This window comes from Dipodomys ordii, unplaced genomic scaffold (assembly GCF_000151885.1).
Source record: "Dipodomys ordii isolate 6190 unplaced genomic scaffold, Dord_2.0 Scaffold52, whole genome shotgun sequence".
NCBI classification, from domain to species: Eukaryota; Metazoa; Chordata; class Mammalia; order Rodentia; family Heteromyidae; genus Dipodomys; species Dipodomys ordii.
This window is the reverse complement of record NW_012267268.1, coordinates 3501409-3528379: the sequence shown is the minus strand read 5'-3', so window position 1 is coordinate 3528379 and position 26971 is coordinate 3501409. Positions and strand designations below refer to the sequence as shown.

The window sequence follows — 26971 nt, the reverse complement described above, 5'->3', positions numbered from 1 at the left end:
GCTAGCCTTGAGCTGAAGAGCTGAGGGACAGTGCCCAGGCCCAGAGTTCAGGCCCCATGATCAGACCCAAAAAAAAAAAATCTAGAATGTCTTGGTATCAACATAACCACAGCCATATTATGTATTATTGTTTATTATTGTGGTTTATTACTGTTTCATTTTTGGATTTTTTTGATGGTTTCAGGTTTTGAACTCAGAACCTCTAGCTTACTCAGCAGATACACTATTACTTGAGCTTTGTCTTCATCCTTGCCCATGTATTTTTACTGTTGTTTTCATTGTCAGGAATGCAGATTCTGTTGATGAGAACTTTAGTCATTTTGTGAAAACCTCTTCTGGACTGAGGTTCTGAAGAAGTACTAATAGATGATCTAGCTTAGTGACTGTCTACCTAGTAGTATCTCATCCAGACTGTATGGGAATGAATGTGTGAACTGGTGAATTAATTGAATGCGTTGGGCTTTCTCCCATAGCAGTCTGAGCTGTCAGCTGAAGAAAGTCCAGAAAAACTAGGAAGCTCCCAGCTACATCATCGGAAAGTTATTTCCTTGAACAAGCAGATTCTGCAGAAGACCAAACATCTGGAAGAAGTTAGTATTTTTGTCTTACAGTTAATGGTTTTTTTGTTTGCTTTGGTTTTGGTTGGGTTTGAAGTTAGGATCTTAAATGTCTTAAGCAGGTACTCTACCACTTGAGCCATACTCTTAGCCCTGTTTTGCTTTAATTATTTATAGGGGAGAATCTTACATTTTTGCTGAGTGCCTAAGATTCTCCTACTGTGACCGCTTTCATCACTGGATTATGGGCATGAACTTCCATTCCTAGTTTATCTGTACAGATGAGGTTTTTGCTAACTTTTTGCCCAGACTGGCCTCAAACTGCTATTATCAAGGTTAATCTTCACTTCTGAATAGCTGGCATTATATATGTAAGCCATTCCACTCAGCTCCTATTAATGTTATTAAAGATGGCCAGCCAGCAGCATGTAATAATACCTGGGTAAGTAGTTGGGCCAACTGGAAACAACAGAAAGAGTAAGATGTGAGTTTCCGATTAAGAAACTAAGCAGTAAAGGTAATTTATTTGTCTGAGTGTTGAAGTCTTAAACCCTTTCTTATATCAGGTATTTACCCATTCCTCATACTCTGTGTCAGAATCTTTAGTGCTGAAATGAAGCATGTAGTCTACAGGCAGATTAGTTAGCTATAGAAAATTTACATACATCTGCATTTTAATCGTGGTGTCATGAATGTTCTTTTCTGTGAAATTGGGATACATATGCATCCCATCTCTTAAGATAAAAGTCAAATGAGAGGAAGTATCTTTTGTCTTTCATTTACAGCTACAAGCAAATCATACTAATCTACAATCCAAATACAATGAAACAAAGAAAACACTAGCAGAGGTAAGCAGATCCTTCTTCCTCCATGGCCCACTGTCAAGAGTTGCTTCTGACTAGTGCTGCTACTAGAACACCAAGTTTCACTTGTCCCTGGAGGAGATGTGGTCCTGTCCTCAGAGTTCATGCCTCTGGACAAAGCAGGCAGTTCTGGAGAAGATAAAAGCAAAAGCTGTTCCAAGGTAACATGCCCCGTGAGGACACAGGACAGTTACATGATGCTATATGACTCGATGCTGTCAGTGTAGCCATGTACTGAGCCATCAGGCACTTTGACAGGAGAGATGACTGTGGGCTGAGGTGGGAATTACTCCCTGAGGAAGACCAATCTGAGAGGGAAGGGGCACATAAAAGGACTTGCAAGGTCTCTCACAAGAATGACTCCCACTTTTCAAGCAACAAGTTGTATAAAAGCTCAAAGTCTGAATTCTTGGGTATCAAAGGAGGGGGAAGAAGGGTGTGGGAGTATTTGACCCATGTAACCCAGTTTCCAGTATGGCTTAAATTCCACTTCTGATTGCTAAGGAAACCAGGTGAGGAACAGATACTTTTAGAGCACCATTTTTTTTTCTTTTCCTAACTGTAGATAGTAGAGATCATTGTAAAAGAGCTACTTTACTTTCTATTTTAAATAGGAGTATACTGTTTTATAGTGCACTTTATGCAGCAAAATCTGCATTACTTTTAAAGTTTCATTTGTGCATCAAAAGGGAAAAAAGGGCAAATTATTCAAGAGGCTAAAAAGTTTTAATTCTGCTATGACAGTCTTATTTTGAGATTTAAACCCATCTGCCTCTGTCTCTGTCTCTGTCTCTCTGTCTCTTTCTCTTTTGCAACTCTTCTTCTTGCTACCAAGAGGCATCTGTTCTTGGCATCACTTTTGGCTTCCCATCCATTTGCTGCTATGATTTGAAGCTACTGCCAAGATTTCTGTGAGCAGCAGAATATATATCTAGAAGAATCTGATTTTGGCCTTTTCATTCTGCCTTCCCTGCCATCTCATTTATCTCACCCATCTCTTTTCTTAATGTAGTGCCAAATCTGGTGGACTTGGCCACTTACTGAAGATCTAGGTGTGAGCCAGGAGGAAGGAAAATGGGAACACTCCCTTCCTTCTCCTCCCAGATCCCAACAAGGATGCCCCATTCTCTCTTTCAGTTGAAGAGTCACAATGAAAAACTAGACAAAGAGCAGGAAGCTCTGGAGAAGATAGAAGCAAAAGCTGATCCAAGGTAAGAGGTTTTAGCAGGTGGGAAGTAAGTGATTTTGCCAGGATCTGGTAGCTTAATTGTTTTGAGCAGGGGACAGAGCAGTGAAGGTCATATGTTCTGGCCCCATTGTGGGTTAAAGTCATCTATCCAGAATGAGTGACTGATGCTTTACTTGCTGATATGCTTGCTCTGCACTGGATTTCCCACTTTCTTCCCAATTCCCCTCTATCTGAGCAGCATGGTTTTTGTTTTTCTATTTTATAGAATAGTACTGCAGCATGGTGCAGTACTAGAAGCCTGCCTAGCAAGTACAAGGCCCTAAGTTCAAACCTCAGTGCTGCAAAGTAAATATTTAAAACTACATAAAATAAAACAATATTTTCACAGTATACAAAGGCATGAGGGGAAAAGTACCCCTCATGTTCCTGTCCCTGTCCATTCCTCCTCCCTGGAGCTATCTACTGTTACTGCATAGTAATTCAGCCTTGGCTCCTTGAAGGAGATATTACAGTCTTTTGGGTCTAGACAAAGCTGCAGTTGTGCCTCTCTCCCCCAAGTAAAATTAACTGTGGTCAGAAAAGCAGCAGCACTGACCATTTGCCCCTTTCAGTTTGACTGTTTGGGCAGTAAAATCTGCAAGGCATGTGCTGCATACTTGATTGTGAAGTCATAAACATTCCCAGAATAATGGACACTGGTAGCAGACTACTTGGCCCTGTGATTAAAACTTTTCTTTTATGATAATGGAGGAGACTGCTGTCAGACATCTGACAATTTTATTTTTAAGCTGGTGCTGTTGTTATGGCCTGAAGCAATGTGCTTTCTTTTCAGAAGGAATATTAAAAATGGCTTTCGATACTGTGTATTCCCTGAGTACAGATGAATAATTGGCATCATTAATTATATCCAGTACTATTGAAACTCATTGATGTTTCCACAGTTGACATTTTAATTCTAGAATGTATAATGTAATATTTGTTTGGATCCCTGATGGTCTAAGGCATACAAATGAATACTAATGTCAGTTGAATAGAAATCATTACCATTTGTAGAGAACATATTAGACATTCTTGGGGAGACAAAAGAAATTAAAAGGCAGTCCTTTTTAGCTGGTCTCTGGTTTTAGCTGTAATTCAAGAAGCCATAATGACCTACTATATGTCAGTTTTTGGTCTTTTCTCCTCAGTATTCTGCAGAACCTGAGAGCACTTGTAGCCATGAATGAAAATCTGAAAAGTCAGGAACAGGAGTTTAAAGCACATTGCCGGGTAAGTGTCTTTTTGGTGTTGGTAAATAAGCCAGGACTTTCATTAAAGCTCTTGTTTTCCCTCCCCTGTGCTGTTGGGGCATGCCGTCTAGTACAGGATAAAAAGCAGACTCTTCAAGCAGTTGTATGCCAGACTCAAGAGGGATAGCAGAGGGTGTGAAATAGGAAACATTTGCCAGAACTCCAAATGGAGAGTATAAGCTAAGAATATCATCTGATTTACAAATGTCTTGAAAGGTTTTTTTTAAATAAATTTACTTTATTATTATTATAGAGGTCATTTACAGAGGGCTTACAACTGCATGAGTCAGGTAATAAGTACAATGTCTTCTGTTCCCTCATTCTCTCCAAGTTCCTCCCTCCCATCTCCACCCACAAGTTGTATAGTACACTTTGGTCAGTGTTCATTGAGCTCCACTGCTGCACTTTTTACCCTTTTTTTCTCAAGTTCTATACCCTTCTGAAGATGTACACTTGAATGCATCGTCCATAAGGTAAAGAGGACAGAATCATTAAAAACTTCAATGAAAGAAAAGAGGCCTCTTTGTTTCCATGTCTCAGAGTTTCAGTAGGTGTATTATTTTATATAAATATGAGAAAGTAAGCCATGCTCAGAGACACAAATGGCATACGTTCTCTCTGATATGCAGAAATTAGATCTAAAATATACTAGGATATCACAAATTATACAAGATTCTAGGTACCCATCCACAATGAGACCAAAAGAGGATATCCAGGAAAGAAACACAAAGGTGCAATGTCTAAGTGCCTCTTCATATTTATATAAAATAATATACATACTGAAAAGTTTTTAAAAATTTAAAAAATTAAACATACAAAGCCAGGGGTGCCCTCCAAAGCTTGGGATGTCTGTCTGTCACATGCATAAGGCCAAGCTCCTACCATCTAGGAACTTTTAAATCTCATGAGGCTGATACAGTTGGAGGCAGGAAGTGAGGCCCAACTAGTTTTATATGAGCTTCAGAAGAAAAGGGGTCAATCCCACACGGGAGCTACTGGGATGTAGGGAGGATGGCAAGTGGAGGAGACTCTTAGTGAAGTAGAGAGAAAATGTTAAGCAGGTAGATAAGGCCAAGGCAGACTATGAAGAAGAGGAAAACAAGTCTGTTGAAACCAGGTTCAGTGCCACTCATTGTGCCAGCCATTACTGCACATTTCACTAGCCCTTCAGAAAGAAAGACCTCATGGCTGGGTACCAGTAGTTTATGCCTGTAATCCTAGCTATTTAGGAGGCTAAGATCTGAGGATCATGGTCGGAAGCCAGCCCAGGCAGAAAAATCCTTGAGACTCTTATCTCCAATAAATTACTCAGAAAAAGCCAGAAGTAGTGCTATGGCTCACATGGTAAAGCACTAGCTTTGAGCATAAAAGGCTAGAGACAAGACCCAAGCCCTGAATTCAAGCCCCAGGACTGATGAAAGAAAGAAAAGCCCCATTAAATGGAGGGCATGTCTGCCTCCCTCTTCCTGAAAAATACCTTCCTAGGCTGGAAATTGGCATCCAAGCAGCTAATTCCAGGTTGGTGTTTTTTTGTTAGTTTGTTTTTTACCCTCTTATGAACTTATGAAAGAGAAAATAAGATCCAGTTTCTAGCTTGTCAGATTTTTGTAAATGTTTATATTGTTCTTCAAGGAGGAGATGGCACGGCTTCAACAGGAAATTGAAAACCTCAAAGCTGAGAGAGAACCAGGAGATGATGAAAAGGTAAGTGTGTCCTCAAGACCAGCAGCCACATTATCACTACATTAAATGATTTCTTCAGGATTAACCAGCAATCTGTGTGAAAGCCAGTTTACTGAACCTAGCCTGTAAGTGGGCCTCTCTCACCTGTTTTCCCCTGGTGAATTTTTAATGTCTCTTCTTTTGAGGTAAAAAGGCCATAGTGAATGTGGAGGAGCAACCAGAGACATGAATTGTCAGATCATACAACTCAGACCTCTCTTGACTACATTTAGGAAATGTCTGAGTTGTTTCCCACATAGTCTGTTCTTTTTTTTTTTTTTTTTGGTCATGGGGCTTGAACTCTGGCCGTGGGCGCTGTCCCTCAGCTCTTCAGCTCAAGGCGAGCGCTCTACCACTTGAGCTACAGCACCACTTCCGGTTTTCTAGTGGTTTTATTGGAGATAGGAGTCTCACGGTCTTTCCTGCCCGGGCTGGCTTTGAACCTCGATTCTCAGATCTCAGCCTCCTGAGTAGCTAGGATTACAGGCGTGAGCCACCAGCGCCCGGCCATAGTCTGTTCTTTAAGTTTCCTTTAGTTTATCTATTCCCTCCTCTCTACTTCAGGCTAATGACAAAAGGTAACTGTAAATGTGAAGGAGGAGAGCAGTGTTGGATTTCTACTAGAGCCCTAGAGCTGTGAGAGCAGCCACATCTAACCCAATGAACCTCCGTCGTTCTTCTAGGGAACTAGAGTAGAATTCCATTGAACATTCTTATATAATAGAATAGGAATATAATGTCTTTCTCTGACTAAGTAAAATTTGTAGGGCTCTCTGATTTTGTTCCTGTCATACTGTCGTACTCATTCAGAGTTTTTTGGGTTTTTTTTATTTTTTTTCCTAAGAGTCCTTGTGTTTAGGATGGGAGACCTGGAATAGCTGTAGATCCATTGATTACAAACCCCCTTTACCCATAAATGAAGGAGAATCTAAGCTCCAAGGAAGGGGAAAGGTTCTTCCAAGCTAGTAGTACCAGGAGCCCTCCAAGTTCCCAACAATGGGCCTGGTCTTCTCCAGTGACCATTCTGGGATTTGGAAGACCACTGTCCTCAACAGGAGACCCCAGCCTTACAGGGGCTTCCTTTTTGCTGGGCCATATTAAAACTAGGTTTTCAGACCCAGGTACAAAATCTTGGAGTCCCCTGTTAGGTAGGTCCATTTTCCCCATATGCTAATAAAGAGACATGGTGAAGGGCAGAGAAAGGAGATTATTACATGGCAGCCCTGGGAAGACAGCACTTGAGAACATAAATACATCTTCAACCATCTTCATTGGCTTCAGGTTAAATAGGGAAAGTTGGGAGGAGTCCATACATACATCTTTAGCCATCCTCAGGAGTATAGACGTTGGCTTCAGGTTAAATAGGGAAAGTTGGGGAGCCATAGCCTGGTAGATCATTAGTCTTTGTCTCTGTAGGAGTTCCAGAAAAGTTATTTTACCACTGAAACAGAAAGGAAACAAGCTGCCTGGCAGGTGGTCTCTTGAGTTTTTGGCAGTTTTTTTAAGATGATAAGATGACATTGCCTATTTTAGGGTCAGTTTGTCTTCAGTCACAAGATATTTATATTGTTCTTTCCTGAAGTCCAGGGTGATTATAAAGTGACTGCAGCAGGGAAGAATTCAGATCAAATGTGCAAAGTGTAGGCCGGGGAGTGGAAGACTAAGTGTCCAGATTTAGTTAATTTATAAAGCCTAGTAAAAGCATCTTTTGGATTGCCTTTTGCAACATGACTTTTAAGTCTATGAGATGTTGGGATAGATGAGCAACAGAACCAGGATTGCCAGCTTGTTCTGGGACCATCACCACATAGGCTGCCTTTGAGTAGTCTCCAGTTTGGAAATTCTAAAGCATGAGCCATCAGCTCAGCCACCCCGATTTTGTTCAGATCACTGAGTTCCAGGTCCCATTTCTCTCCTCAGCATATGTTTTTATAAAGGGATTGTTTCACTGAAGAGAATCACAGTTTAGCTCATTAGGGTATAACTTTCAGATACTTCAAAACAGTTTAAACCACTGTTCTCATATACAGGCTGTGTGGTTTCTATTCTCTTTTCAGATATGCTTGGTAAGAGTCAAGGTTCCCCTTAGCTCTGCTGTTTCCCCACCTCACACTCCTGTCTACAACTATACTCTTAATGCTGTTCCATTCCCCTTACTCAGGAAAGGTATTGATTATATTCCTATATTTTCATCCTTTTAGACCCTTTCCAATGGAGAGCCTCATGGAGCCCCAACCTCCACACTGACTTACAATGTAAGTACCTGCCCATCTACAGACAGGCATAAAGGGTGTGGCAGCTAGCTTTCTTTTCTCCCCAGACAGCTTTCTGGTCTCCCTCCCTGAATGTACAACTGCCTCCTCATCTGCTGGGCTTTTAGGGACATTATGCCACTTTATACATCTGCTCTTCAGATAGAGGCAGGAACTTATTGGGAAGGCTCTCAATGCCACCATTCCGGTGAGTTTTTCTCCCAATTCGGTGTGCTGGAATTCTGCTTTCATGTTACCATTTTAGCTGATCAGGGGAAAAGCCTGTGTTGGCCACATGTACTTGTCATAGCCCATGGGCTCTGAGGGGAGAGGGTAGTGTGTAGGGAAAATTTTTTTTTTCTCTACCATATACCAAGGTTGCCAAACTTTTTCTGTAAAGGATCAAGTAATAAGTCTGTTGAGTTTTGTGGCCCAACTGATAAAGAAGTCATAGTCACTGTATGAATGAATGCATGCAACTATAGTCTAATAAAGTTTTATTTACAAAAATTGACATAGAGATAAATTTGACCCAAAGCTAGAGGATTTAGTTTACAGACTAAAGTTTGCTGACCTTGTTCTGAATTAAGCCATTGTTCTCAGCACATCCACAAACCTCTGGGGGAAAGGAAAAGGAAAGAAAGTGAAAGAGGAAGGAAGGAAGCTCTAACTGTTGGCCTTTTTAAGGCCAGAAGAATGGGCCTCAGGACTCCCACAGTGACATATGTTTCCTGAAGCTAAGCTGAGCTGGTGTGTGTGTGTTTATTTATACATATGCATTCTGTCTTTTAGCTTTCTCTGAGTCAATAAACTGTCCATCCATGTCTCCCACTGTTCAGTTCAGTGTGGGACTAGTCTCTCTATTCTCTACCTCAGTGCTGTCCAAAAGAGTGTTCTGCTATGATAGAAAGTGTTCTCCTTCCATTGTGAAAACCACCAGCTAGATGTGGTTAAGAAAGACTTGAAGCCGGCCAACAGTGCATGCCTGTAATCCTAGCTACTCAGGAGACTGAGATCTAAAGATCCCAGTTCAAAGCCAACCTGGGCAGGAAAGTCTATGAGACACTTATCTCCAGTTAACTACCAAAAACCAGAAGTACAGCTGGCTCATTAGTAGAGTGTTAGGCTTGAGCAAAAAAGCTCAGGGACAATGCTCAGCCTCTGAATTCAAGCCCTAGGACTGGCACACACAAAAATCAAGACAGAAAAAAATCCAAATATAGATTTGAAGTATGGAATGGTAAGGGCTCATAGCCCTACACTTAAGAACCACTGGATTCCTCCTGGAATCTTGATGAAAGGAGTTTTAAACATAATGTGAAAAATATCAAGAGCCTCATGTCAGATAAGACCCTGATCCTGAGCTTGGGCATTTGAGAACAGAAATTTGAGGGATTGAGATAGGAAATATGATAAAACATATTAAGTTTTAAAGACCCCCCACCAAAGAATGAATGTTTTTCATTCCCAAATAATTCTGATCTTTTCACATTTTTAGGAAGATCTAGACAGACGGTATAATATGGAGAAAGAGAAGCTCTATAAGATTCGTTTACTACAGGTAAGTAACAAGAACTAACAGTCTATAGATACATCTGACTAGGTAGGAAGTTACTGAAGTAGAATGTCTTAGTGTCTGAGAACTAGAGAGATCAGGTAACAAGAATGATACCTACAGTCCTGTTTGTATCTGGAGAGTCATCATGATTTAAAACGGTAATAGCATCACACATTGGTGTCTTACTTTCTCGGTCACTCGTTTGAGTTTAACTTCACCCCATGTAGAGAGTAAATATTGTAAGTCTCTTGTGTTACATGAAAAAAGTGAATACACATAGGTTAAATTCTTTCCCAGAGGCAGAATTTGAGTTGCCAAAGGCAGGATTCAAGTTCCAGTACTTTTCCTCTTTAGTTAGATGCCCCATAAAATTATCTGATAACCATGGACTTGAGAGAATGACATCAAATGTTGGGAAGTAGCTTTTAAAGCCAGCTCTAGAACTAAATGCAGAGTCAAAGTTAAAACAATTTCTGAAATTAAATATACACAAGACAAAATTTTAATCCCTTTCTTGGCTAGTATCCAGCTCATGGAAACTGAAGAACTATAAATTGCACTTTGACTCAGGCTGCCCCCCTCTAAATTCTTTGGGATGGAAAGGCCAGGCTGTGGTGAGAGTGGTCAACAGGTAGCAGAGGCCTGTAAGATCCTGCTTCTTCTCTTTCTGTCTCCTAGTTATTTTGCTGAGTTTGGGGGTCAAGTTTGGGTGAGTCAGATATATTCTTGTGCTGATCTAATCTTCAACAAGACATAGAATGAAATAAAATCACAACACTACTGCCTCATATTTGGAAACTTAGACTGAAAGCTCCCTACAGTTTCTACCTTGCAGGTCAGGGCTTAGGAACAGTAAATGGTATGAATCAGCCTCTGGGACCTGACTGGTTGAGAATTGAATGCCCATAACCATCAAGATGCAAGGGAATTTATGTGGAAATAATCTATTAAGGGCAGCTTCAGAGCAGCTTGAGGAAAGCTGAAGTTAAAAAAATAATTTGGTGATGGCGGCAGGATAGGTGAAATGTAGTGGCAGTGGGGAATGAGGACCTGAATCTGAAGGAACTTAAATTGATTGGATGAGAGAAAAGGGTAATGATGCTAAGTTTCTGTTCTCTCTCTCTCTCTCTCTCTCTCTCTCTCTCTCTCTCTCTCTCTGTGTGTGTGTGTGTGTGTGTGTGTGTGTGTGTGTGTAAAGAGGCAGGCTGGTGGCTTGAAAGGTAATTTGGTTTAAAGAAGGGTCTTTTATTAAAAGTGACGGATTTGAGCATATTTAAATATTGGTGAGAAGACGCTGCTAAAGTAGGGAAGGTTTAAGGCAAATTAAAACTTAAATACTTATCCAATATTTTGTTCCAAGGGGAATAAAATACAAGTCAGAGCCTAAGCACCTATGAGGTACTTTGGCCAAATGGAGATTTGATGCTTCCATACCGCTAGAGTTGCAAGGAACTAATTTGGGGTTAGGTTAGATGAGTTGATAGTACATTTCCACTTGGAGTCTGTGCTGCCGAGTAAATTCGAGGACACTTCTGCTTCTGTGAGTGAAACAGACCTGAAAAACAGGAGGATTGGCTGACGGAGGAATGAAGACACAGGAGGAAGTCAATGCTGAGATCCCAGTGTCCTGAGCCTTCAGAATATGAATGGAGGCATGTGTGAGCTGACTGGTTTGCTCCTGCAGTAGCTATTCCCTTTGCATCACTGCACTTCACTGTATTGCACATTCAGTTCATAGGGAAATTTCCCTAGTCCATGAGAAATTAAAGTAAACTAGTGCTTTTCAACCAAGCTGAGGAATTTAGACTGTATTTTGGATGGACAGTGGAATGACATACTTTCTATATTCAGTTATGGGTTCCTTACATTACCTGTGCCCAGGTCTATAACCCTGATGCCATTCAAGGTTCAATCTATAATACACCTTCTCCCACATGTTATAAAGGGAGAAAGTCAATTTAGTTTCACAAGTGGGGAACTGAAGCCAGTCTCAGGATTCTGTATCTTCATTTCAGGGAATGTGGTTGGGCTCAGATGGAAGTTGGGGCAATCTCCACCTGGGGAATATGTAAAACCTTTGACCAAGTAGTAGTATTTCCTCCTATCTTTCCATGTAGGCTCGAAGAAATCGAGAAATAGCAATTTTACATCGCAAGATTGATGAAGTGCCCAGCCGAGCTGAACTAATACAGTATCAGAAGAGATTTATTGAACTCTACCGCCAGAGTAGGTGCATTGACCACACATAAGCTCTCGAGGCTGGGAGGGACAGGAGACAAGGGGCTCTGGCCACTTCAGCATGGGGCTGTGTTTACCAGAACACAGTCCACAAATGCCAGCCCAGTAGGGGCTTTGTTTATTATTTATATATTTATTTGTCATATTTTAAGTTTTTTAGTATTATTATAAAGATGATATACAGAGGAGTTACAGTTACATTAAGTCAGGTAAAGAGTATATTTCTTTTTGGACAATGTCACCCCTTGCTCTGTTTTTCCCTCTCATCCCACCTACAAGTTGTATAGTTCATTTTTAACATAGTATCCAGTGAGTACTGTTGCTTCGTTTATTATTATTATTATTCCTAAGTAGTTGTACAAAGGAATTTCAATTCAGCATATCAGTTAATGTGTACAGAGCATCTTGGTCATTATTACTCCTTCCATCATTCTTCCATCTCTCCCAACATTACCAATCCCCTCAAGTTACATGGTTTCATTTGCGTATAGGTACTTTGAATATTATGACTATTTGGGGCTTTATTTCATCATAAAGGCTGTAGGAGAACTCTGGGGGCAGCTCTGTGGTACTCTCTTACTCATTCTATAGACAGATTCTTTAAGCAAGTGAGCTTTTAGAAATAGGCTTTTAAACCAGTCCTCACTGTGGCCAACTACAGGTCCTTCACAGGACTCTGGCTCCACTTCCCAGTTTTATGCAGAACATCATGATGCCAGCACATATAGGTCACTCCTCACTCTGTTCCTCATTCTTGCAGATACAGGCTTTGTTTTATCACATCATATTCACCCAGCCTCCCAAGACCAGTATGATCAGTAACCACATTTTGTGGCTCATAATGTCCTGCCATTGTCTTTCTGCTCCTACTTCCTCTGCCCTATCTGTTCTTACTTGCATCTTATCTCAGATAAATGACTTAGACGGTCTGCAGTGCCTTCTCCAAGTCTTTTACCGGTTCATCTAATTATAGCACTTGCCTACTGAATCAAGCATTTTTCCTTACTGTACCTGAGCTGGAACCTTCCTAGTCCAAGTGGCCACATCCTGTGCCTAAGCACACTATAAACTTCCTGTACCTGTATCTAGATCGCCTCTCCTCTATCAGACAGAATCCTTCCACACCCAGCTCAGACTCTGTAAGCCTACCCCACATTCCCACCCCAGACAAAAGCTAACTCTTGTTTTCTCTCATATCTTCCTCTAGCCACAATGGACCTATTCAGTCTCCCTGATTCAGTACTTCTTGCCCATTCTGTTCCATAGTAATTTTCAGGTCTGTTTCTTCTGTCTGGATTGCAGCTGAAGCCTCCTCTCATTTCCACTCCGTGTCTAATCGCCTCTCAATACTTTTGCTGACTGATCTTTCTCAGACATCATTGATCATCTTTTTATATTCCTGTTGTAAAAGCTTTTCTATTTAATATCTCTCTGGGACTTAGATAAGCTTCAAAATCCCCAGTATAAGGCCGGGCGCCGGTGGCTCACGCCTGTAATCCTAGCTACTCAGGAGGCTGAGATCTGAGAATCGAGGTTCAAAGCCAGCCCGGGCAGGAAAGACCGTGAGACTCCTATCTCCAATAAACCACTAGAAAACCGGAAGTGGTGCTGTAGCTCAAGTGGTAGAGCGCTTGCCTTGAGCTGAAGAGCTGAGGGACAGCGCCCACGCCCAGAGTTCAAGCCCCATGACCGACAAAAAAAAAAAAAAATCCCCAGTATAGCATACAGATTTTCACATCATTGGTATACAGTCAGTATCCAGTGACACCCCCCCCATTATTCAGTGTCCTGTCATCTGTCTGCATCTTGACCTGTGAACCAGCCCCCAAGTTCAGAATGTTGCTGCCCTGCAGTTTCTACTAGGTTAATTTCAAGATATACTTCCAAGTTGGCTTTGAAGCCGTGGCCTCTGAAATACCCTTTCTTGTTCAAGCTCAAGCATTGTCCTTCTTCAAAAGGTCTAGGTCAGTTTATTCCCCATGTCCTAACCTACCAGCCTGAACGTTCAGTCTTTGCATGATGAGAGGCGTATGTCAACAATGACAGCTGTCAGCAGAAAATAGGTTCTGCCTTAAGTTAAATCTTTGCCTTCTACTTGTAAGCCTTCAACAATAATGTTGCATATCTGTATATTTCAAAGTAAATTTCACAAGTTAAAGTCATTTTATTGATAAATATTAAATTGTACATAAGAGTTTCACACATGTATATATTATCCTTTGATCGTACTCACCTGTCTATCACTCTTATCCCTCTTCCCTTCCCTTTTCATTTCTCTAGTAGTCTCTCTTTTACTTTCATGGCTTCAGTGCTTTGTTTTGTTTTCATCTATCCTGCACAAATGAGAAGTGGAAAATGTAGTGCCTGACTTTATAGGACTGACTTGTTCACTTAACATGGCCATCTTTGGTTTTCTCCATTTTCCAGAAAACAACATAATGTCATCCTTCTTAGTAGTTTAGTAAAACTTCATTGTGTGTGTGTGTGTGTGTGTGTGTGTGTGTGTGTGTGTGTGTGTGTGTGTGTGTGTGTACCCATACATATACACATTACATTAATTTATCCATTGGACATGTTGACACCAAAACTGTTTTCAAGGAACTGCACCAAAATAGTTACATCAGTTTATCATCATCATCATTATCAAATATCCTCAATCCCACCCAGTTTTTTAGCCATCTCAGAGAATAGTGACTGGCTCATTTATGGCAATAATTATAATGCTGACTACATAGTGTCATCTACCTGGGTCCTACGCATAGCTATCCTCATGTAATTGGTTCTGAGACTTTTCAGAAGCTTCCAAGGCAATTAAGTTTGCGCATAGACCTGGTAGACCTGAGTCCTGGCATATGCTTCATGAGAACAGGGTACTTAGGTCAATTTGATCTCTGCTGTCACTCATATCCTGTTTCTTTGCATTTAGTTTCTGCAGTACACAAAGAAACCAAACAGTTCTTCACTTTATATAATACCCTGGACGATAAAAAGGTTTATTTGGAAAAAGAGGTAAGAAATTATTTCTCAAAAGAAAATAATCGAGGTTAACAACCAACACTATAGTTGACTTCAGGAAGTTTGCGTGGTCTTGATACCTGGGAATCATTCTATGTAAACATTCAGTTTATGTAGAAAGATGCATAATGCCAAATGCTGAGATTGATCAACCAGAAAGTGCAAAAATCCTTGGGAGTTCATTGTCTGTGGTGAGGTGAAGCTGGTAGATAGCTATTCTAAATAGTGCCATATGAGGAATGTTATCATGAAAAATATAGTGCAAGCACCAGTGGGGGAGCTGGTTTGAATTTTATAAGGCAAAAAGAACCCACTGAATGAAGAGACTCTGTGTGGCTTATTGTAGCTCACATAGAAAAAATAGCCATTTAATCATCAATGACAGACATGGGCATGAATTCAAATGAATGGGAACTCAAAGCAGAAGCAAGGAGTTGATGTGGGCACTAGCATCTCTCCCTCTTTCTTGCTTTCCTACACAAGTTAGATCTATTCCTGATTCAGGAACTACCCAAATGGCAAATGATTAAGGAAGAATAAGCAGTTATGACTCAACCAAGAGAACAGACCTGGTCTTTACAGCAGAACAGGATTGTAGAGGAATCACAGCTTTGGAATCACTTTGGCCATTTTCCACCCCTCTGAAATTGTGTTGATGGTGATCATGATGGACAGAAAGTGAAAAAAATGTCAAGTCTTTGCATATGATGGATTCTCAATACATATTAGTTCTTGTCCAATCTTCTCCTAGAGGTTGGCACACCTAGTTTTTATTTTATTATCATTTTTCCAGCTATACTGTGACAAAAACTTACGATTTTAATAATAACAATATTATAGATGTATATCCTCTTTAAACCCAAATCAAAGCATCAGTAACTTTTGTTATCTAATGCAGTCAAATCATACAGACTCCTTGAGAAGAGATAGTTTAGTGTTTGCCTATATCTAGGACCTTACACAGTACTGGCATACCCCAGGCATTTGATAAATGAATAGAATAGTATGTTTGGTGAGATTTGGATCAGACATAGGCAATAGCTCTGCTCTATATTCTGGCCTACTTGTTAAAGTGAAGATTTGCCAGCACTAATTTAGGGATAGGTCAACTCCTCCTCAGAACACCTTGAGCTCCATTGCCCTTCTTCAAAATTGTTTACAAAGTTGTTGCAATTTTTTAAAAAAGAAAACTAGGTGTGTTGAGGGAGCCGGATGCTGGCTTTTTGTTCCAAATCATAGGTAGAACTTAGCTTTTTAACGTTGTCTGTGTATTTTATTCTAATTGTATTTATGCATGTGATATTTTACATTTTAGATTTTGAACCTAAAATCTAAATATGGAAGTTCCTTACTCTAAGCCTACAGGTTTAGTATGTACACATACATAAGAGGACCCAGGTTTTTTGGCCCCAGACTCAGCCCTTTCTGGGATTCTATTACTAGGGTAGATAGAAGATCCTACTCTGGGGAATAAGGCAGTTTCCATGGTAATTGGGCCATGAAGGATTTATTCCCTCAGAAGCTCTCACAGCCATCTGGCAGCTGGCCACATTGGCAGGCAGATTCTGGGGAAAGGAATAGGATGGTAACTGTTTTCATTCTTCCCTCTGACCCTGCATGCTGATAGCCACGAAGCTAATAATTATCATAGCATCTTCGCAGCTTCATTCAGGGCCCAGTAGAGAGCCTTCTTTCTATGATTCTGTGATAATGCATTTTAAGAGGAGGAGTTTTCTTTGAGTAGATAGAAATTAATTCTCTCAGAAGTCTAAAGGTCTAAGAATATGTTGCTCTTTTTTTCTTCTTTCATATGTTATTAGTTTAATCTATGTTAAAGTAACTTTAGTATGTTACTTTAAATTGGCATGCCTTCATTTCAGAAGTAATGTGTGGAGAGGAAGCAAGCTTTCAAAGCCTAAGGCAGTTATATGTTAATCTTACAGTTTGTTTTTTGTCCCTAGATAAGCCTGCTCAACTCAATTCATGAGAATTTCTCACAGTAAGTACCTTCCACCCTCCTTCCTGTACTTTGTATTCAGTGCACCTCACCTTACCCATAGCATGACCAAGGAAAGTACATGCAAGGCTTGGTGCTAGAATATAACGCTTACACTTCACCCCTTCTGCTCAGAACACATGGATCTTAGTCTACTGTCCCTGAGTCCCTGCAAAAATGTAATTTTTTAATGACAAGGAAGAACTTGATTTTTCATCACCATTATAATCTCTTTGAAAATTACTTTTGTCTTGGTAAGATTAGATGAATACCATTTGTTCTTAGTACATAGAGAAGCCGTAAAGTTTAGATAAATCTTTGTAATTTTTTAAAGACTTTTTAAATCATGCAATAGATTTTCTTCTAGGTTAATATGCCTCCTCCATTTTGTTCAGATGTAAATTTTTTTCTCCAAAAATTGGATAGTAAGGCCACCTTCACACAGATCATACCAGCCCTCAAGCATGTCCATGGTGGGCTGTCTTACCCATGCTCCCTCAAACCCCCCCTCAACCCCAGGGAAGCCCAGGGCTTGCTTTCTGTAGTACAAACATCTGCTAGCCCTGACAGGTGAAAAGATACATTGAGACTGGAATTTTAAGAAATTATAAGCTCTAAATTTAAAACAAAATGGAAAACCAACTAGCTTCCTGGGAAGATGCGGATTCAGGGAATGCCTATGGTCTTGTAACTTTTCTGAAACTGATGCTCATCTCCCTTTCCTGATCATGGAGAAAGTGTGCAGTGAGGGTTGCTGTGAAGAGCCCTGCTCTGTCACCCTGACCTTTGGAGGAACTCCAAGTCCTGTGTGGCTCTGATCCTCCTGGTATCCTGCCCTCTGCAGTGGTAGAGCGAGGCAGAATGGTTAGCACATTAGGAAGCCTCTAGCAACAGGACCAGGCTTCCCAGCCCTAGTTAGGAACACTCAGAATATGTTTACCAGGGCTAGGAAAGTGGCTCAGTGCTAGAGCACTTGCCTTGCATGCTCGAGGCCCTGGGTTTGATTCCTCAGCACCACATAAGCAAAAAAAGAAAAAAGCCAGAAGTGGCGCTGTGGCTCAAGTGGTAGAGCGCTAGCCTTGAGCTGAAGAGCTGAGGGACCACGCCCAGGCCCAGAGTTCAGGCCCCATGACCAGACCCAAAAAAAAAAAAAAAAATATGTTTACCAATCCTGGGAAAAGTCTCCCAGTCAAGCCTGTTTTCTCCTTCCTTCCTTCCTTCCTTCCTTCCTTCCTTCCTTCCTTCCTTCCTTCCTTCCTTCCTTCCTTTTCTTTCTTTCTTTCTCTTTCTTTCTTTTTCTCTCTTTCTTTCTTTCTTTTTCTCTCAATCTTTCTTTCTTTCTTTTTTCTTGTTTGTTTTGTCAATTGGGCTTGAACTCTGGGCCTGGGAGCTGTCTCTGAGCTCTTCAGCTCAAGGCTGGCACTCTACCATTTGAGCCACAGCACCACTTCTGGTTTTCTGGTGGTTTATTGGAGATAAGAGTCTGACAGACTTTCCTGCTGGGCCAGCTTTGAACCATGCTCCTCAGATCTCAGCTTCCTGAGTAGCTAGGATTACAGGTATGAGCCACCAGCACTCAGCCCAGTCCAGACTTTTTAAAGCCAAATTTAATTCGTTTCTTAAGCAGTGTGTCTGTCATTTTAGCTCCGTTTTATTTTATAAGAAAATACAGATTAGTTAGTGAACCTGTGGGGAGAATGAGGGAATAGAAGATCAATATTAAGTTATTAGGCCAGGTAGACTTGACTGCCCTCCTCACAGGTTTAGAATCCTGCCTGAGACCCCAGCTGTCCCCATGGGTCCATTGAGCTTTACAAAGGCCCAGTTGCTTCTGGGGACAACAGTCTGGACCCAGAGCTGACTCCTTGGTGTCCTGCTTTCTCATAGTTTAGTTCTGTGTGCTGTCATACCTCTCTGTTGGTTTCTCTTTCAGAGCCATGGCTTCCCCTGCTGCCCGGGACCAGTTTTTACGGCAGATGGAACAGATTGTAGAAGGAATTAAGCAAAGCAGGATGAAGGTCAGCTGACCTATCTTCTGTAGTGTCACAAGTTTCACTGTGGTGGGAAGACTTGGGAGTTTGCTGCCCATCCTTACCACCCTCCAGAGAGTTTCCCACCAGACATCTGACTGCAGTGGGCAAGGACCTACCCCTACCCCTTCACTGCCTGTGCCTCACATTCAAAGACTGAGTAACAGTAGTACTCTGAGTAGCAGCTCTGAGGCATTGTGCACCCACTATGGGCTAATCACTGTAGGGGGTGGAGTGAGGGGGGGTGGTCTGGGGGCTAGGCACTGTCCCTGACCTTCTTTTTTTTGGGGGGGTGGAGTCCGGTCGTGGGCCTGAACTCTGGGCCTGGGCGCTGTCCCTCAGCTCTTCAGCTCAAGGCTAGCGCTCTACCACTTGAGCCACAGCACCACTTGCGGCTTTTTGCTTTTTGCTGATGTGGTGCTGAGCAGTCAAACCCAGGGCCTCAGGCATGCAAGGCAAGTGCTCTACCACTGAGCCACCTTCCCAAGCCCTGTCCCTGAGCTTCTTTTGCTCAAGGCTAGAGCTCTACCACTTGAACCACAATACCAGCACCACTTCTGGCAGTTTATTGAAGAGTCTCATGGACTTTTCTGCTCAGGCTGGCCCTGAACCACAGTCCTCAGATTTCAGCCTCCTAACTAGCTAAGATTACAGGCATGAGCCACCAGCGCCCCACTCTGCTGATCTTTTTAAGAGTCTCTTAAATGAGTGGGGCTAGTGCCATGGCTCAAATGTAGAGTGGCTACCTAGCAAGCTTCAGGCTGTGATTCAGGCCCCACCACTGTCAAAACAAACAAAACAATGGAAAACTTTAAGTGGTGTTGCCTCTACAGATGAGAAAATGCTGGTCATAGTGGCATCATCATAATGGCCTATCATCCCAGATGTGTGGGAAGCATAAATAGATAGATTGAGGTCCAGACCAACCTGGGCATAAATGCAGGACCCTATTTGAAAAATACCAAAAGCTGAAAGTGTAGTGGTATAGGGCAGCTCCAAAGCAAGCACAAGGCCCTCAGTTTAAACACCAGTGCTACAAAAGAAAAAAGGAAACCGCTCTGTTTGTAAAGTCAGGATGGGTCTTGCTTCCATTGATGTGACAGTTGAGTCTGTGTCCTCCCGAATTGGCAGAATAATAGACAAGCATTGAGTAAACATGGTAGAATAGGCATTTCTTCTCACCTGGGCTTCTGAATAAAGAGGGAATCATGTGAGTAGGCATTTTGACCTTATCCAGGGAAGTATTATCTTTGGATATTACAAATGCTCAATCAGTAAAAGCATTTGGAGTTGTTACCCTAGTTGTGAAGAGGAGATGAGGAAGGAGTAGGAGTGGTCTGAGTGGCAAGATGGTACTGCAAGTAGTATGAAAATGAAACTAGAGCTGAGCACTGCTGACTCAGAATGAGGGAACTCTTCCCACTTAACTCATTCATTCTGGCATATGGAGTGTTAAGAAGCAAAGCTGTCTTACTGAACAGCTACTATGAAGTAAATGATCTATCATCTGTTTTAACACTTAACATCACACATTTCTTACAACAAAACTTGTGATCTAGATTATATTATCCCCGTTTTACAGCTAAGAGGGAACTTGTCATTGAAAAACATTAAATAGCTTGTCCATTGGTCCACAATGAGGGGCAGAGCTAGGATTTGAAGGTAGGCCTTTTTGGCCTTAAGCTCTCATGTTTCCTATATTGCCATTCTACTTTCCAGAGTGAATTCATAATTGACTTGAAGTCATTAACTGTATCACTAGAATATAACTGGTCTTGGCCAGTTTTTTTGCTAAAATACTAAATGAACAAGAGGGATCTGGTTTAAAGTTGATCCGCTGAGTGAGGAAGCCCGCTGTCAGTCCAAGCCCTCCTAGTGCAACAGGAAGTAGCTGGTGGTTTGAAGTAGAGTCAAAGGAGAAATAGCAGTGCAAGTTGTATTGCAATGTATCAGAAGTTTGGGCTGACTACTGAAGATCTTCATTCTTAGTGCAGGAAGACACTGGCCAAAGTTCTCAGGTGGGGAGTACTACCACTGAAAGATTTGGGCAAAAGGCAGATTGCCACACGTAAGACTTAACCACAGGTATATTGCAGGTGTCCATGTGTAGAATTACACAGAGAGGAGGGCACAGAAACTTGAGACTCAGGAGTTGATGCAGGGTCAGAATTGGACCAAGAAATAAGTCCTTTTGTGTTCTGAACAATGTTGGAGTATGCATCAAGGTACTAGATTGCATTTCACTTTTGAGGTCAACAGAGACCCTTATTGGGGAGAGAGAAGGCAAAAGTACTGAATCTCAGGTACAGTCAGGTCACTTTGTGTTTACTAACTAAATCTGTTTCCAAAATCATTCATGATTTTATGTAATAAGCACCATATCATTCATGATTTCATGTAACAAGCATCCAGTTGTGTTATAGTGTAAATCTTTGTGCCCTCACTCAGTGCTCTGAGTCTATCTTCAGAAAATACAGTACTTGTCGCTGTCAGCTCTGCTCCAGTGCTCCTCCTCAGAGGGTCCCCCTGACCTTCCAGTCTGAGGAGCCATGTGCACTCCCCACCCTTCTCCAGCCCTTCTTCATTTTCTTCAAAGTCCTGGTGCTTATGGGAACTCTAATGTGTCTGTTTGCTAGACACTCTAGACATCTAGAGTGTGCCTTGTGAAAGCATGGACTTACCTTGTGCACTGCTGCACTTGGGGACTCTGGTAGTGTTCAGTCAGTATTTACTGAAGAATAAACTTTTGGTAGCCTTTAAAGAGTGTCTTTCAATCAACATCAAGCCTCTAAGATGTGATCATAATCCCAGAAAACCAGTATTGCCTAGTAAGCAATGATCAAAACTATTATATGGTTTTTAAAGTAATTGTAGAACGCTTGAAGTATGGAAACAATTATATCAAATGAAAAGGTGGTGTGCATCTTTATTGTATAACAAACAATTTCATATGTCAGGAATTTTTTTTGTTTTTTGTGTTTTTTTTTGGGGGGGGGTCTGATTGTGGGCCTGAACTCTGGGCCTGGGCACTGTCCCTCAGCTCTTCAGCTCAAGGTTAGCGCTCTACCACTTGAGCCACAGTGCCATTTCCGGCTTTTTTCTTTTTGATTATGTGGTGCTAAGGAATCGAACTCAGGGTCTCAGGCATGCAAGGCAAGCGCTCTACCACTGAGCCACCTTTCCAGCCCCTGTCAGGAGTTTTTTAACCTCAACATTACTAACATCCTGGGCCAGGTAATTCCTGGTTGTGGGACTGTCCTGTACATCAATCTTAACAACATTCCTTTCTTTTACCCATTGAAAGCAGTGGCTCCTCTTCCTCACAATTGTGACTCAAAACTACCTCCAGAGGTAACATAACCTCCCAGTTGTGAAACACCCACCTGTTTATTGTGAAATTGCTCATAGTGACAGAAATAATGTAATTATTTAATGTCCAGTGATAGTCAAATTGTTGAGTAAATTGCAGTGTCATACAAAGAAATGAAAGTTGTTGAGCCAACCTCAGTTTCTATAGGTGGAAAGAAATCCGTGGAAATATTGATGGTTGCTATTGGATGTTATCAGCTGCCTTTGTCAGGAACCTTTTCATCATCCACAATTTTCAAAATATTTTCAACAGATGGAAAAGAAGAAACAGGAGAACAAAATGAGAAGAGATCAATTGAATGACCAGTACTTAGAACTGTTAGAAAAGCAGAGACTGTATTTTAAGACTGTGAAAGAGTTTAAAGAGGTAAGGAGGAAGATGGGTGGGGTATGTTAGAGCTAAAATGAAGTTCATATTCATCTCAAGATGAGCTTTTAAAAACCAGAGCAAGTACGTAGTATATGGTCTTCAGCAAGTAATAGGGGCAGGGAGACAGTTTACTTTTTAATTCTAGAAAGAACTAATTACAAAGGGCTCTTTTCTATGTGCATTTTTCCATACTTCTTTTCCTAAATGCTGAGAATATTCCTACCTCTCACCGTAAGAATAAGAGTGTGTCAAAGGGGTTTGCTCACTGTACTACTACTGCTGCCTTTCTCAAAATTCCTTAGGGTGCTTCTACACAGTTCCTTCACACCTCTTACCCTCATAAGCCCAATGTCTGGTTTCTATCCCTTTGAAGATTTTAGGAAATCCAGTCTAGCAGCACAGTAATAATGTTAGTGTATCTGTTTTGGTGTCAGAGGTCAATAGGATGCCAGATAATTTCACCATGCTGTTTTAGCTGTCCGAACCTACTCCTGAGGAACTTGGCAAGGACAGCAAGGCCAAGTGGGTGCTGGTGTAGTCACACCTCTCCTCTCTCTCTGCTTCTCCAGGAGGGCCGCAAGAACGAGGTGCTGCTGTCCAAGGTGAAAGCCAAGGCCTCCTGAACCTTCCCAGCCATGTCATATATTGATTTTTTTTTAACGCCGTGTATCAACTACAAGATCATGGAATGGTTCTGGAAGCAACAGTAGAGAGATGCAGGTGTATTAATTTCAATTCCTTGGATGTTTCCTTTTTCCTGATTGCTTCCATTTCATCTCTGTTGGCTGTTGGGGATAGAATTTGACAGTATAAGCACTGGCTTGGATAACACTCATGATTCTATGAAGAAATGTGAGCAGTACTCATTTTCTATTTTCATTTGACTGTTCTTCCAGTAACATTGCACTAATGAAGGTACCTGTATTTGTATGGGCTCCAAATAAAAAAGAGTTCTTTTGTTTAGCAAGTATTAATTGAGCAACTGCTGAAAAAATAAGCCCTGAGGGAGATCCAGCAAATGTAAAACACAATCGCTACCCTTCAGGCATCCAGTAGTATCCAGGGGAACAATCTCCCACAACTTGGCCAGAAGTTTACAGTGCAAACAGAAGGCCACAGGCAAATGATTTGCCCATATCACACATTGGTCACTTGGGCTCTTCACCCACTATGGTGCCTTTTGCTCCTAACTCTTCTTGGTGCCACCCTGTAGGCTTGGATGTCATACAAGGAACTAGAATGAAAGCTGTGTTGTTAATTTAGCCTGAAACTTTGAAAGTTAAGGATACTTCAATAGGAATTACATGTTTCTGTGTCCCAATTTTTATGTGAGTTACAGGCAACACATGATTAAGCTTTTCTTCATGGAAAACATTCCATGTTCCTACACTGCAAAGAACGTCATAGCATGAGCTAGGAGAGAGATCTGCACACTGCTTCTTCCTATTAGAGCAGCAGAGAGAGACAGCAGATAGTGCAGTGCAGAGACATGGAAGACTTCATGGAGAAAATGGAAAAAAGATTAGAATATTAGGAAAGCTGCTTTCAGTGAAGATTGTTAGCAACTTGAGGGTACAAGACTATACAAGACACACAAAAATTGAGGAGGAGTGTTCGGGGAGTGGTCTTGATGGTGAGACACAAGCTGGTTCATACAGAAGGCATGAGAGACCAGACTGGAAAGATGTGTGCCACCACACTGCACAGGGCTTTAAAAGGAAGCTTATAGGCTGGCTTCATCTTGAGAAATGAGCAGTCTAAAGCAAACACAGACCTTTTGCCCTGGCTATCAGGAGCTTGACCCCTTGGCCTTAGTCAATAAACCCCCATGTGAAGATCTCACCCATTCTCGCACACATATATTGTCTAGCCAGCAAGTTTTAAGTTGAGAAAAACATCCGTATTACCTTACAAAGAAGTTTGTGGATCCACCTCTGCTACCCAAATTTTGTGAGCAGGTAGAAAGAATTTGGTACAGGTATAGGAAGTACAGGTAGTATTCTAGTGTTACCAGAGTCTATGTGTCCTATGTTGGTGTTGATGAGAAGTAACTGTATTTCTTTTGAAGAAATAATTTCGTTTCTTAGGAGTTTCATTGGTTTGGTTTTGCAATAGAGATATTAGATACCTTTTTTTAAAATCCACAAGACCTAATTCAGATGATAAATTAGTCCATGTTACTTGAACATAATTTGAATGAGACTGCAGAAGCCAGTTTTGAATTGCATGTTAACTGCAAACAGTCTGAAGTGTGGGTAGCGCCTTCATGAGTAATTAGGACATTGGTGGGCTGTGCAGTCAGGCCTTACAGGCTGTGGAGCTGCTGAGCCTCCTAGCCATTTCAGAAGAAATTTGGGCACCTAGAGGGAGCTCCAGTGCCACATCTTTCTTGGTGTCCAGACAGAGTGCAGCATCATATTCTTCTGAGTTACTTGCATGCTTTTCCAGAGTTGTAAGGTATGAAGATGCATTCTAAATAACCTTTTTTTTTTGGTTGGTCGTGGGGCCTGAACTCAAGTGTGTACTTTAAGGGAAATAAATTTTCAACCAGAAGCAAACCATTCAAACCAGTGAGTTTGGTAATGCTGGCTGCTAGTACCCTTCACGCTCAGCCTCTAGGTCAGTAGCATCCCTTCCTCCCATATGCCACTCATGGATTACATGGGGATGTTCTAGTTTAGACCCGTATTAGAGTTGCTATGAGCAAGGTAAGACTTGATGCTCATGAAGTACCTGGGAGTCACTGGTCCTCTAGAGGTTCAGTGCTGGTAGACAGCTAGGCCATCACCACTAGAAGCAGGTGTAATGTGTTAAAGAACAGTAGTCAAGAGTCATAGGAGAAACTGTTTTAGGAAGCTTACAAGTTTGTCAGGAATAATAAGCTTTTATTAGTCAGACCATCTGGCTTAAATGGGATTCTGGTTTCTAGCCTATATTTGAAGGCAGTGGGTTTCTGCCACCAGGTTCACTGAATCTGGCAGTGGAATCAGAAGGCTGGCACCTGGGTGAAGGTCCGAAGTCTTTCCTCAACAGGCTGGGGAAGCACTTTCCAGCAGCACTGTAGCCCTGAGGCCCTCCTCAGGCCTGAGCAGAGAGCGGAAATGCCTCGTGAATTCCTTTTTTTATTATTATCATTAATCTTTTATTGTGAAAATACCGTACAGAGGGGTTACAATTACATGGACAAGATAATGAGTACATTTCTTATCAAGCATTGTTGCCTCCTCCTTTGTTTCCCCTTCCAGTCCCTTCCCATCTCCCCCCTCCACCATGCCCCCTCCTTCCCCTCCCTTACCCCTACCCTGCCAAAGTTGTAAAGTTCATTTTCAACATAACATCTCATTGTTGCAATGGGTCCACCTGTATCCCTCTTTAAACTGTTTTTTCCCTTCCCCTCCACAAATTATACCAACATCAAATACAGTGAAAACAGGCATTATACCATGGGGGGGGGGGAGGACATACAAAGCAACAAAGAGACCCAGCAATCCCACTTTTGGGCATTTACCCAAATGATCACAAACAAGACCATACTAAAGCTACCAGCACAACTATGTTTATTGCAGCATTATTTACCATAGCTAAGATATAAAACCAACCCAGATGCCTCTCAGTAGATGAATGGATCATGAAAATGTGGTATATATACACAATGGAATTCTATGCCTCCATCAGAAAGAATGACATGCCCCATGTGTTAGGAAATGGAAAGACTTGGAAAAAATTATATTAAGTGAAGTAAGCCAGGCCCAAAGAAACAGGTCCCATGGTTTCCCTTATTTGCAATAACTAGTATATGTAGGAATTCCTTTTACTACCTCACAAGGGGACCATTCCTGTGGCCTTGGGGTTGTCACCTTGAGAGGCCCCAACCACGGCTATAGTGACAAAGCAAATCTGCCTGTAAGAGCATTTGGGTCAGTCTGCCTGGTCTGCAGTCTGGTCCACCTGGATTTCTGTTGCTTCTTATTCTTTCCTATCTTACCTGCTCTACAGGTGACCAACTGATGTTCAGTTTAAGAGCCAGGCATTCTAGCAATAACTTTTACCACTCACTGTGGCTGAGACAGCAACTTCTCCCACTTACTTAGGCCAAGACTGAATTCCTTCTGATTTCTGGTAATTGGTTTGAGGGATGCTATGCAGAAAAACACTTTAAGAAGTTCTTTATGACTTACTCATAGTCAGTGTTGGCCATGGGCAAAAGAACATCTTACCACTGAACAGTGCAGTGAAGAGCTCATCAGCATGGCTACCACTGTCTGTCTCTGAGGTTGGGCATGGCCTGGGAAGTGCTTTGTTTCATGCATCTTAGAATTTCATGCCCTCTTGGTCTTTTACACTGAGAGCAAACCTTCGTATGACACACAGAGGTAGGCTGAAAGTAATGTTTAAGAAGTAATTTTATAATCATATGGTATGAGATCATTAGAGGAGAGTTGGTACTTGGTCTGCAGCTTGCTTGACAACACAAGGAGTACGCTGAGTCCTAATATCAGCCTTTGTCAGTTTCCTATATGAGG

At 41.6% G+C, this 26971-nt stretch overlaps 1 protein-coding gene across 2 annotated transcripts in view; it reads left to right on the top strand.

Annotated features, from left to right (window-relative positions):
• Positions 1–23411, top strand: part of Ccdc93 (coiled-coil domain containing 93) — a 73534-nt gene extending 50123 nt beyond the window's left edge. Inside the window, exons 12-24 of one of the 2 annotated variants that reach the window (XM_013020712.1) lie at positions 477–590; positions 1343–1405; positions 2558–2631; positions 3797–3878; positions 5531–5602; positions 7822–7875; positions 9371–9433; positions 11548–11656; positions 14595–14677; positions 16645–16682; positions 18613–18697; positions 22332–22445; positions 23018–23411. In XM_013020712.1, coding sequence (XP_012876166.1) covers positions 477–590; positions 1343–1405; positions 2558–2631; positions 3797–3878; positions 5531–5602; positions 7822–7875; positions 9371–9433; positions 11548–11656; positions 14595–14677; positions 16645–16682; positions 18613–18697; positions 22332–22445; positions 23018–23071 — 1005 coding nt within the window. In that variant the 3' untranslated portion in view covers positions 23072–23411. Of the gene's footprint in view, positions 1–473; positions 591–1342; positions 1406–2557; positions 2632–3796; positions 3879–5530; positions 5603–7821; positions 7876–9370; positions 9434–11547; positions 11657–14594; positions 14678–16644; positions 16683–18612; positions 18698–22331; positions 22446–23017 lie in introns of both variants that reach the window. The other variant, XM_013020711.1, reaches the window with a different exon arrangement.
• Positions 23412–26971: the final 3560 nt, after the last annotated feature.